The sequence below is a fragment of the Mustela nigripes genome, chromosome 2 (assembly GCF_022355385.1).
Source record: "Mustela nigripes isolate SB6536 chromosome 2, MUSNIG.SB6536, whole genome shotgun sequence".
NCBI classification, from domain to species: Eukaryota; Metazoa; Chordata; class Mammalia; order Carnivora; family Mustelidae; genus Mustela; species Mustela nigripes.
Window position 1 is genome coordinate 70,659,308 of NC_081558.1, and position 12,813 is coordinate 70,672,120.

At 43.5% G+C, this 12,813-nt stretch overlaps 1 protein-coding gene across 1 annotated transcript; it reads right to left on the bottom strand.

The window, feature by feature from the left end:
- Window positions 1-729: 729 nt before the first annotated feature.
- LYZL4 (lysozyme like 4) lies at window positions 730-12,287 on the bottom strand. The gene is made up of 4 exons (XM_059387953.1): window positions 12,149-12,287; window positions 11,886-12,035; window positions 7,855-7,933; window positions 730-956 (listed from the first exon to the last, which is right to left on the bottom strand). The coding sequence occupies exons 1-4, from the start codon at window positions 12,285-12,287 to the stop codon at window positions 887-889; spliced, it is 438 nt and encodes a 145-aa protein (XP_059243936.1). The 3' UTR covers window positions 730-886.
- Between the last annotated feature and the right edge of the window lie 526 nt (window positions 12,288-12,813).

Genomic DNA, 12,813 nt, shown 5'->3' on the forward strand with positions numbered 1-12,813 from the left:
CCAAACTCTATCTAGAACATTATCAGAGCATTGTTGATAAAGAAGAGGGGCGCCTGTGTGGCTCAGTCGGTTGAGAATCTGCCTTTGGCTGGGGTCATGATCCCAGGGTCCTGGGATCGAGCCCCAGGTTGGGCTCCCTGCTCAGCAGGGACCCTGTTTCTCTTTCTCCCTCTGTCTGCCTCTTCTGCTGCTTGTGCTCTCTTTCTCAGTCTCAAATAGATAAAAAAAAAAAATCTTTTAAAAAAAGAAAAAAGAAAATTCCCTCCATAGGAAGAAAAACCCAAAGGGAATGCAACCAAAGCATGACAGCAACTGCCTTTGGGAGCTAAGATCATGGGAGCATTTTTTTTTTAAACATTTATTTTTCAGTTTCTCTAAAGCAAGTATGTGTTATTGGTAATTTTTAAAAACTTAACTTTTTATTAAAAAGAAGAGCAATTGCCACTTGATTCTCTCCATAGAAGTACAAGGATTCTGTAGTGTCACTTCCAACCTACGTGTCCCAGTGGGGGCACTGCCTGGGACTGGTGGCCCTGCTTGCCTTTGACCCCTCTTTTCTTCCACTGTATCTTTTCTTCCCTTCCCTACTTAATATTGGCAATCATGGACCCGTCTTGTTTTCCAGGTAGTTCCCTTCCTTCAGATCCTCCATTGTTATGCTAGTAACCATCCCAGCTTAGTAAGACAAATGAAAACCTTAGGTCCAATTTGCATAAGTAGCTGGTTTATTCTGCATTTCTCATCCCCGGATGAAGCAAACGTTTGTCCTTTTCCATCTGGAGCTGTCCAGCGGTGAGATAATCAACAGGGTTGAGTGAAGGCCGCAAACAGGAAAGTATCTTCATTTGGAAGGTGCCCCTGGAGAGTGTGAGGGTCGCCTCTGCAGCTAGAACCTGCACCCATCCAACCACCTCTCCAGATTGTCCGCTAACCGGCAGTTCAGGGACCAGGAGGGCCTGCAGACAGGAAAGCAGGGAGAGTGAACAGGATGTGGCTCCTGGTGTCTGAGCTCAGGATCGGCAGGGTTCCACAACCTCTCTCCCAACCACAGCCGCCCCGGCCAAGCTACATCCCGGCCTTGAAACATTTGAACTCACCACCCCCGACTGCTGCAGGCATGTTTCTGAAGACTTTTGTGCATCTTGAGTGTGACCCTCTTGCTGACTCCAGCACATCCGAGCATGAATGCTGAGGCCCCCTAGATCCTCATGCTCCCATCACCCCCCATTTCTTTCCATAAATCCCATACTAGAGTGAATGGGGAGTCTGTCCCTCAGACTGGCAAGACAAGTACTCTTAATTTCTCTGCAGTGAGCACCAGAGAAGTTCCATGACTTGCTCAGGCTCAGATGGTGAGTCCTAGGCAGATCCTTGATCAGAAATGGAAATCCTTGACCTTATACCCACGCCCCTTCCACCTTTCCATGCATGTGTTTCACTCCTAGCTCCTCAACCCTACCTAGCCCAGCTAGACTGAGTTTCTCAAACCTTTTCTCTTCCTGTCCCTAAATGTGATCCCTCTAGTCCCAGCCCCTGTGCCAGAGCCAGACTCCAGTTCCTCCTCTCCCAACCTAGAAGCTGTGGGATTCACCAGCTCAGCTGCAGGCCATTAGGAATCCTGCTGAGGTGCCTGGGTGGCTCAGTGGGTTAAGCCTCTGCCTTCAGCTCAGGTCATGATCTCAGGGTCCTGGGATCGAGCCCCGCATCGGGCTCTCTGCTCAGCAGGAAGCCTGCTTCTCCTTCTCTCTCTGCCTGCCTCTCTGCCTACTTGTGATCTCTCTCTCTCTATATATATATCTATCTCCCTGTCAAATAAATAAATATTAAAAAAAGAAAGAAAGAAAGAAAGAAAACAAAACCTCTTTGGGTAGGCCATCCCTCAGCCAGAAGGCCTCCATGAGTTTCCAGGGTAAGGGGTCCCACAGTTAAAGATGAGGCTGTGACCCACTGGCCCCTCACAGCTATAAAGCAGCAGGGAACACACACACACACATTTTCAGAAATTGCAGGGCTCTCCGCAGCCTGGAGCAGGCACTGCAGAAGGGAATCCTGTGGGCATGCATGCCCCTGGTCTTCTCCTTTCCTGTCTGCCTCAACTCTGCAGAGCTGCTTGATCTAAGCTTTGAAAAGACATGGGTGCTTGTTAGTTTAATAAGAGCTCACTTTGCTGGGAGTCCTGAACAAGTGAGAAGGCTTTAATCAGCCTGGGCCAGCATATCTCTACTTAATGCTATACAATAAAGATGATTTTAGCTCATTAGTGCTCACCCTAGAGAGCCAGCCATGCTTCCAATTAATTGGAGAGTAGAGACTGTATGAAATCTATTTTAAACACTGGGAAGACACATTAGTAAGGGGACTCCCACTTTAAAATGCAATCTACTAAATGAGTGAGGAAAATGGATGAATGAATAAGTGGTATAAGAACACTGGTTAACCGGGACGCCTGGGTGGCTCAGTTGGTTAAGCAGCTGCCTTCAGCTCAGGTCATGATCCCAGCATCCTGGGATCGAGTCCCACATCGGGCTCCTTGCTCCGCAGGGAGCCTGCTTCTCCCTCTGACTCTGCCTTCCACTCTATCTGCCTATGCTTGCTCTCGCTCACTCTCTCTCTCTGACAAATAAATTAAAAAAAAAAAAATCTTTAAAAAGAACACTGGTTAGCCATTTGAGAAATATAAAGCTGAATCCCTACCTCACTTTTTATACTAAAATAAACTCTCGGAAGGCCATAATTTAAGTATAAAAACATAAAATTGTGAATTCCATTTCCTAATTTATTAACAAAAACTTAACATGGATTTATTTTGTGCCAGGTCCTGTCTTAATGTGGAAGAAAACATAGCTTCATTTCTTTGCAAACTTGGAATGTAGTTTCATATAAATTCAGGAGCCACGAAACAAAATATTGAGGGATCTGACTGTGTGAAAATGTAAAATTCCTATATGATGAAAATACTATAAACAAAATCAAAATACAAATAGCAAACCTGAAAAAAGTAGATCACATAGATAACATAGACAAAGGTCTAATAACCTTAATTAATAAATTGCAACTGAAATCAATAAAACAAAAGAAAACGTTATCATCTGAATAGAAAATGGGCTAAGAATATGAATAATCACTTCAGAGAAAAATGGCCAACAAACACATGAAAAAATGCGTAACTTCTTTCTAGTTTGAAAATGCAAAGCTGGGGACACCTGGGTGGCTCAGTTGGTTAAGCAGCTGCCTTCCGCTCAGGTCATGGCCTGGGATCCCGAGTCCCACATCGGGCTCCTTGTTCAACAGGGAGCCCGCTTCTCCCTCTGCCTCTGCCTGCCATTCTGTCTACCTGTGTCGTGCTCTCTCTCTCTCTCTGACAAATAAATTAAAAATCTTTAAAAATGCAAAACTGGGATGCCTGGGTGGCTCAGTTAAGTGTCTGCCTTCAGCACAGATCATGATCCTGGGGTCCTGGGATCAAGTCCTATGTCAGGTTCCAGGCTCACTGGGGACTGCTTCTCCTCTCCCTCTGCCTCTCCCCTCCCAATCATGTCCTCTCACTTCTCTCAAACAAATGAAATCTTAAAAAAAAAAAAAATGCAAAGCAAAAAAGAATAGCATCATTATGTAAGTCTCAATTTCCAAAAACTGTACAAATTTGATTATTCTAGATAAACAATCTAGAACACAGACCCCATCATGTAATGTATCTGGAGGTTCTCCCTCTCTGAATGCCAGTTTAGCAATCTCTCTGCCAACACTTAAATGTACCCAATAGTCCCAGCAAATGAAAACAATCTAAATGTTCATCAATAGGGGACAGCAGATAATTATCTGTAGCATCCAGAGGGCAGAGACCTCTAGGTATGATATGCCAAGATTTGTAAGTTTTTTAGTAAGTGAAAAAAAGTTAGGTTCAGGTCAGTATGTGTGTTGATATTTCATATGTATTTTATTTTAAAGATTTTATTTCTTTATTTGAAAGAAAGAGAGTACACAAGCAGGGGTGGACCAGAGGGGGAGGGACAAGCTGACCCCCTTCTGAACAGACAGCCTGACTTGGGGCTTGATCCAAGGACCCAGAGACCATGACTGGAGCCGAGGGCAGACACTTAACCAACTGAGCCAACCAGGCACCTCTTACATATGTTTTAAATTTTTTTCTCATTCTCAATATATATATTTTTCTCTGATTTACAAGACATATTAATAGTCTGCTATTAGGAGGCTGCTGACAAGAGCAAGAAGTTTATTTTTTTATATTTTCGTCTTTAAACACGTGTATTATTTTTATTTAAAAAAATAATAAATATACATACCTGTACCCCAGAGGATAAAAATATATTATATGTTTATTAAAAATTTAAAAATTTTTTAAAAATAATAAATAATAAACTTCTAAAATTTTTAACAGCTTTTAGGTGACAGCCCAAATGCAACCTAGATTTTGCAACAAACATTTAGGGAGTACTTATTATATGCCAGGCACAGAGCAAGATGCTGGCAATACAGAGGAAAGGAAAGAAAAACAGATAAAAATCCCTGACTGAACTTAGCACCAAAAGGCACTGAAAAAAGACAAAAAAGCAACAATGAAAGCTGGCCTCTGAGACTGACACACTTCCTGTTGCCAGATTCTGAAGGAGATCTCCACTGCCTGTAGGACCCAGGGGTCCCTTTAAGAAACACCACTCAAGACTTCCACTGGCGGGGCGCCTGGTGGCTCAGTGGGTCAAGGCCTCTGCCTTCAGCTCAGGTCGTGATCCCAGGGTCCTGGGATAGAGCCCTGCATCAGGCTCTCTGCTCAGCAGGGAGCCTGCTTCCCTTCCTTTCTCTCTGCCTGCCTCTCTGCCTACTTGTGATCTCTGTCTGTCAAATAAATAAATAAAATCTTTAAAAAGAAAAAAAGACTTCCACTGGCAAAATGAATCCACCTGCAGGGCTGTGCCTCTTGCACTCAATGATTCTGTTTGGAAGGCCTGTGTCGGCTTCCCACAGAAGAACTGTACAGAGTCCTTTGGTTGCCCTTCCACACGACCAGAGCCCAGATTCCCCAGGCCAACCATCCTTGTCTCTCCAAGGAGACTTGGAAAGCTGAGGCCCAGAAGAGCAGAGATCTAGAATTAATTCCAACCCTATGGACATGGGTAACTTGCTGTACCCCTCCCTGTGCCTCCGCTTCCTCATCTTATACTCATGGCATAAGGATTTGTAGGGATTAAATGATGATGTTTATATAAACATACAAAGCCTACATACCATAGTAAAGAAATGATAGCTATTGTTAAAGGATTTCCTCTATTTAAGATACCTTCTATTTAAAATGTGTTAATGATTTATTAACAACTTTTGTGGGAGGACACATTGGCTATAGGATAAACCCTAATTGCAAAATATTAAGATATACAATCTGAAACTGAGGAAATATGACTTTGTTTCTAGATATAACTGGTAATAACAATATCCTGCAAAATCTAAGCAGTCAATTATGAAATGTGGAGCAGGGCGGGGGTGGAAGAGGCAAAAGAAGGTGGAAATTGGTGGTGAGACAGCCTCTACTGGATAGTGGAGACCTACCATGACAAATGGTATCAGTGGAGGTGGCAGAAGTGCATTATGGGAATGAAGGGTTTTCATGAACTCCACTGGCTCAGCCTATGAGAGAGAACTAGACACACATATCAGGAAAATCTCCAAAGTGGAAATTGGACCAGGAGACTTGCACAACAATCTATGCCCAGATGGACCTTTGTGAAAGGAGTCTGACCATTACCAAAGTAACAGTGAGCTGAAACAAGAAAATAGATAACCTATCTATTTGCAAATGCTAAATATGGGCAAATCTGTCCTTATTCAACATGGTACTTATGGGAAAATATTAGTAGAAGAAAAGGGGCATTGTCATTAAATTCAGAGGAACATTCCTAGAAGAGTAACATACTACAGAATCCAGATGTAAATTTTATAAAATTGACATTGTCAATAAAATGTAACTAGGCATAACCTCTAGAGAAAGCCATGGAAGAGAAGAGAGATGAAAAAGTCAACGACTTGAATTAAAAAAAAAGAAAAAGATGGATAAGCTAACACTGAATTTCAAAGATACTAAATATATAATAACCAAAACTCAACACCCATTCATGATTTAAAAAACCTTTAGCAAACTAGAAATGGAAAAGAACACTCAAAACCCAGTGTGATACCACTACACAGTCACAAGAGAAAACTAGAAATTACGAAGCACTTAACAATAATTTGGAGCCACTGAAAACTACAACTGTTGATGGAAATGTAAATTGAATCTCTTTAAAAAATGGTTTGGTAGGATACACCAAATCTGAAAATACATATTACTTATGACCAGTGATTTTTTTTCCTTAGTGTGATCAATGTGAATCCATTTTTATATTCACTAAAAGAAAAGTACAGAATATTCATGACAACACTAAAAAAGTGAAAACTACCCAAATGTCCACCAACAGAATAATGGATATATAAATTGATATATCCATATAATGAAATATTATGCAGCAATGAGAACAAATTAGAACCTATACACAATAATATGAACAAATATTGAAAGAAGTCAAAACAGGACCAAACACTTGTAAATTTTAGATGGCTTAACAAAGCAAATATCTGCTTAAAGAAGAAATCAGAGTTGCAGTTATTTTTGGTAACAAATATTTAACTGTTGGGGTGCTTGGGTGGCTCAGTTGGTTAAACATCTGCCTTTGGCTCAGGTCAAGAACCCCAGGGCCTGGGATTGAGCCTTAGGTTCCCTGCTCAGCAGAGAGTCTGCTTCTCCCCCTCCCTCAGCTCCTTCCCCTACTTGTGCTCTCTCTCTCTCTCTCTCTCAATCTCTGTCAGATAAATAAATAAAATCTTAAAAAAAAAAAAAACAACCAGGAGGATGTCTCAATATAGTGCCAAATAAGTGACCAAGAATATGTAAATAAGATGGATAATCTAGTTGTGTGTTATTTCAACTTACATGAACATCAATGAAATAAAAAATACAAATATATAACTATCTGTTAATACAATTAACATCTAATATATAAAGTGTTCTTTCAAATGAATATGATGATCTGAATTTCAAAAATAAAGAACAAGGGCAGGGGGAAAATCACAGTATAAATATATAACAAACATAATAGGAAAACACCCTAATAGACTATCACAAAATACAAAAGAAGATAAAATTGTTAGATGCCTTTCAAATGGCAAAGATTTATAACTGATGGGAGTGCAGTAAATAAGCATTTATTAAATTATTACTATTAATATAAATTGGTACAGACTTGGAGTAGAGTCATTTCACAACATGCATTAAGAACCTAAGTATTGGGGCACCTGGGTGGCTCAGTGGGTTGAAGTCTCTGCCTTCGGCTCAGGTCATGATCCCAGGGTCCTGGGATGGAGCCCCACATTGGGCTCTCTGCTCAGCGGGGAGCCTGCTTCCCTCTCTCTCTCTGCCTGCCTCTCTGCCTACTTGTGATCTCTGTCAAATAAATAAATAAAATCTTTTTTTAAAAAAAAAGAACCTAAGTATTTAGATGAGAGAAGTAATCAGAAAGATATACAGAGATTTATATTAAGGATGCTTATCCTAGGCACCTGAATAACCCCAAACAATACTTGAGAAAGAAAAAATACATTCAACTTAAGGTAATTTGCCTGATAATTATGTCCTTCCTCCTGAGATCTTGGGGTTGCAGATCTCAATGGTGTTCTACTGCCTAGCTTGGTAAGAACCCACTAGTTTGACCCTATAGATGTGCAGAAACCAAGATTAGGCCAAGATTAGGATTAAAGACAATGGGTGAAGGTCATTAAACATAGACTATTCAAAAATGTACCACTTACCATGCTCCCATACCTTCTTTTCCTTTTACAATTCTCTTGGCACATTCAATCGTCTTCTTCAAATTTGGATTCAGTAAAGCTGTGAAGAAAATAAAGTAGAAAAATACGACCCCACAACTTGGCAGCTGAGTCAGAGTGACACCAGGGAAGGTACAGGGTGCCCGCATTAGAGAGGGTTCCATGTGATTCCAAGGATAAATCTATCCCTAGGATTTTTTTTTTCAGACAACACTGGGAGATAGTAGCTTGTGGTCATCTTTTACTAAATCTATTTTTTTTCTTCAATTCTTATAATAATATTTTCATTAAAAACATGTACAGCGACTATTCTGTGCTAGTGGCAGTAGAATGGTGAACCCAGTAAATCTGTCCCTGTCCTCCTAGAGCTTGCAGTCTGAAAGGGGGAGATAAAGGTCATAGACAATTACAATACAAAGGATACCTGGAATGATGGGGAAATGCAGCTTGATGTGGGAGCAGTGAGTGGGGGCACCCAATTCAGACTCGAAGGATCAGGGAAGGGCTATTGGGCCACATGACATCTAGAAGAGTAGGGAAGGAGAAAGGGTGGAGGAATCACAGAAGGAAAAGTGTTCCAGGTGGAAGAAACAGCATTGGCAATGCCCCAGAGGTGCCTCTGAGAGCCCAACACTCCATTCTTTCCTTTGAATGTGGAAGCCTGGGTTGCTGCAATACCTTCCTTCTTGACACTTGAGTCTCTCCCTTTCCCTAATCCAGTCTGATTGCTTTTCCTTAAAACATTACTTCAGTGCCCCTAGTTCCTGTAAAACAGAACACCCAATCCTTGGCTTAGTCCATCTGCCCTTTCCCCAACATTCCTTTCCATTTCTACAACCTTACCTTCCATTGTCTTCCTCCAAGACCCCACCATTAGAGACCTACCAAGGACCAGGAGACAAGGCTTGCCCTGAAGGTGGGTGCTCCACCCCTGGTGCCACAGCTTGGGAATCCTATTCTGGACTTTTTCTAGGCTTAGTTCATGTTCATCTCCCAACCTGGATCTGCTCATCTAAGCAGGACAGTCCTTAAAACTCTGTCACTGACCATCTAGCTCACTGTACCCTCTCCCCTCTTCTGAATAAAATGTCACTTCAATTCAGCTCTAACCAAATACATATATACAAACATACATATGTAGATATGTGCATACATGTTCACATGCGCACACACACACATCCTAACCCCTGCTACTTTGCAAATACTCTGAATGAAGCTGTATTCATCACACACCAAGCAGTATACCCAACACCAGGCTCAGGACTTGATATGCACTGTAGTATATCAAAAACTCACAAAAGCCTTGTGAGGCAAGTGCTATTATTACCTCCACTTTACACATAGGAAAACTAAGGCTCAGATCATATAACCAGTAAGAGGTTGAGCCAAGATTGTGTCTGGCCTCAAAGTCTGTGCTCTCTCTGTCCCTCACCCTGCTGGACAAGGACAGTATACAATTTTCCTGAACTGTCCTCAGGACTTAGCACAGGGCTTAGCTAGTCCTTCTCTCTCTTTTTTAAATTAAATTGATTTATTTATTTTCAGAAAAACAGTATTCATTATTTTTTCACCACACCCAGTGCTCCATGCAATCCGTGCCCTCTATAATACCCACCACCTGGTACCCCGACCTCCCACCCCCCCACCACTTCAAACCTCTCTGATTGTTTTTCAGAGTCCATAGTCTCTCATGATTCACCTCCCCTTCCAATTTACCCCAACTCCCTTCTCCTCTCTAACACACCTTGTCCTCCATGCTATTTGTTATGCTCCACAAATAAGTGAAACCATATGATCATTGACTCTCTCTGCTTGACTTATTTCACTCAGCATAATCTCTTCCAGTCCCGTCCATGTTGCTACAAAAGTTGGGTATTCATTCTTTCTGATGGAGGCATAATACTCCATAGTGTATATGGACCACATCTTCCTTAGCTAGTCCTTCTCGATGGTGCCTTACTTCCCCGTGAGTCCTATTGGCTTGTGGAGACAAATTCCCAAAGAGCCTATTTCCCCCTCTCTTTAGAATGTGTTTGCTTTCACCATTTTCTAGCTCATCCTTCAGCTGACAATGCAATTCTCTGGGGTCTTGGGTTTCAGGGGAGTCTCTAATTCACCTCCTGATTTTGCTCAGGCCCTGTCTACACAATGACCTCAGAACTGTGCCTTATGCCACAAGGAATCAGCTGAGGTCCCCAGGGTCAGCATCAGCTTCAATTTTCAGTTAGTTGTTTGGATTCTTGTTTCTCATTTTAGCCTTTAGGGATTTTACCTTCTTGCCATCTGAACCCAGTACTGTGGAAGATTTTATTTATTTATTTATTTATTTATTTATTTATTTATTTATTTATTTTTAAAGTAGGCTCTGTGCCCAGCATGGGCCTTCAACTCCCAACCTGAGATCAAGAGTCGCATGCTCTACTGACTGAGCCAGACAGGTGCTCCAGATTTTTTTTTTCACATTTTATCTAGTGGGAGGGTTTTTTAGGCTATCTAACTCACCCTATTTCATCACAGCACTTAGTACCACCTCCATTACAGGTAATTATTTGTTTCTTCTGTCAGATTCTGGCAGTCTATCAATCAATCTTCTTATGAGATATAAATTATGGGCCTACTAGGTTTCTTTTTGCCTTGGCTGCCAGGAACTCAGGACAACATTGAATGTTCTGTCATAGTAATTAAATTATGTTCTTAATATGTAGGTCTCCACTAGACTTTGATACATGATTCCTATGGGCCCTGCACAGTGTTTTACATATATTAGCCCATTTAAGGCTCACAGCAACCTTAAGAAGCAGCTAGTGTCATCCCCACTTGACAGAGGAGGAAGCTCTGGGAAGGGACCTACCCAAGCTCATATAGCTCACTTATAAGGGCAAGGGCTGTGATTCTCACTGGGTTCCTGTGTTGTTTTTGGCACCCTTCCCTCCTACTTCGAAATCCTGCTTCTCCTTGAATCTGGAAACTGTCTTACTCCTCTCTGGAGTCCCCACACTGAGCATGGGGCCCAACACTAAGCAGCTTTCTCCTGGATCACATAAGCTTACAAGTTTTACCATGACCTCTCCACTCTGTCTCCTAAAGAACCAGCTCAGAAGCCATGGGTTCTGGAACATTTCTCATCCATCATGGGGGAGGGAGCTTCACTCATCAGGGAGACCCTGAGAGTGCCAGGTGTTCAGACCCTCCTGCAGTAGCTTCTGGGGGTCAGGGAGAGCTCTGGTGTCATTGTGCAGCCTATCACTTTGGCCCTGATTCAGAAGTCACCCTGTGTGGGTTTGCCCCTCAACAACACCACCTACAGCTGTGTGGCTTTGGGCATGTACTTACCCTCTCTGGGCCTCAGTTTTCCCATTCATAGAATGGGATAATAACAGTGCCCATGTCATGGGAGTCTTTGTGACGATTAGATGCATTCAGACCTATGAAGAGCTTTGAGGAGTACCCTGTGCTTAGCAAGCACTAGACTGTCAGCTCCAGGAGACTGGCACATTGTGGATGCTCAGTGAGTTCTGAGAAGAGGGAAGCCTGGGCCAGTGCATCCTCTAGAACACAGGTACTTGGGACCCCTGAGAGCAGCAGAGAAACCTCCCCCTGGAATGGCCTGCTCTTGTCTCTTCCCAGTGACCCCTTGTGCCTGTCCAAGTGGTCACTGTTCTTAAAGAAGAGTATGTGTGGGTGAAAGGAGACCCAGGCAGAACCCTCTGCTCTAATCCTTCAGACTCAGGTGGGCTCTGATGCTTACAGCCTCCTCCCTGCCACCTCTCAACCTGCCCATCTGGATGGGGGTCTCCATGACTCTGTTCTCAGTGGCCACCCACAGCCTAGACCCTCTGGTGCGAAGCACTCAGCCTCCCTGGTCCCGCACCTGCCAGGCCCTCTGCCTCCCTGCCCCAAACCTGGAAACTCTGGCCACCCAGAAGACTGGCCTCTGCGCTCTGCGCAGCCCCCAGTGCCCCAGTGCACAGCCCCCAGTGCCCCAGTGTGGGAGAGCGGTGGGCGGGACCTACCAGAGCAGGACACGTGGCAGCGGTTCTTGCCCCTGTCGCACCAGTCATGGCTGCGGATCTGAAAGAGGCCGTAGCCAGTGTAGCCACCAGGCAAGTTCTCGTAGATGGCCATGGGGTTGAACTTGCTCTCAAAATAAGCCAGGCACACCCCTAAGATGGAACAGGAGGTGGGTGGCTTGGAGGAGGGCAGAGCTGGGGATACCAGGGCAGAGGCCAGAGGAAAAGGAGGTAAGGGAAGAGGGGTCTTAGAGTGGCCTACTCACAATTTTCAAGGCTGTAGCCCTCAAAATTATCCAGGCCTCCTTCATAAAGCTTCTTCGCCACCCTGCAGCGTGCCATGACGGCAGCGCCACTTGGAACCACAAGGTAGCCAATGAGAGACAGAACCACGGATGCCTTCATCTTCTTAGGCTCCTGGCAGCTCAGGGCAGTAATGGCCAGGGGAGCTGGCAGAGTCACAGAGAAATCCTGCCAGGATCCCAGGGACACCGGTTTCTCTGAAGGAAAAGAAGGGCACTGTGGGGTGCGGGTGTACAATTCAGTGTGTTCAGAAAAAGGGGAGTTCTGCCTGACTTGACCGTGACACTTCTTCCCACCCTAACCCTCAGCTTCGTGTCACTGTAAACCCAGAACACCTGAAACCCTGCCTCTCCTCCTTTTCTGGGACCCCCTTCCACCATTTTCTAAGAAAACTGCTCCTGTGACAGTCACTCCCCACCACAGACATTCTCTCCCTCCAGCAAAACCCAATGGCGTCTGCTTCATTTTCTTCTCACTCATTTCTCTTTCATGTTAGATACAGAAGCTCAAATCCTCTCTTCCTCTTTATTGTGAAAGTACAACTTGTCCTTTAGGTACATGTTGGAAAACAGAATGAGAAGAAGAAATATCCCTGTGGTCCCACTAATCAAGCACAAGCACTATTCTT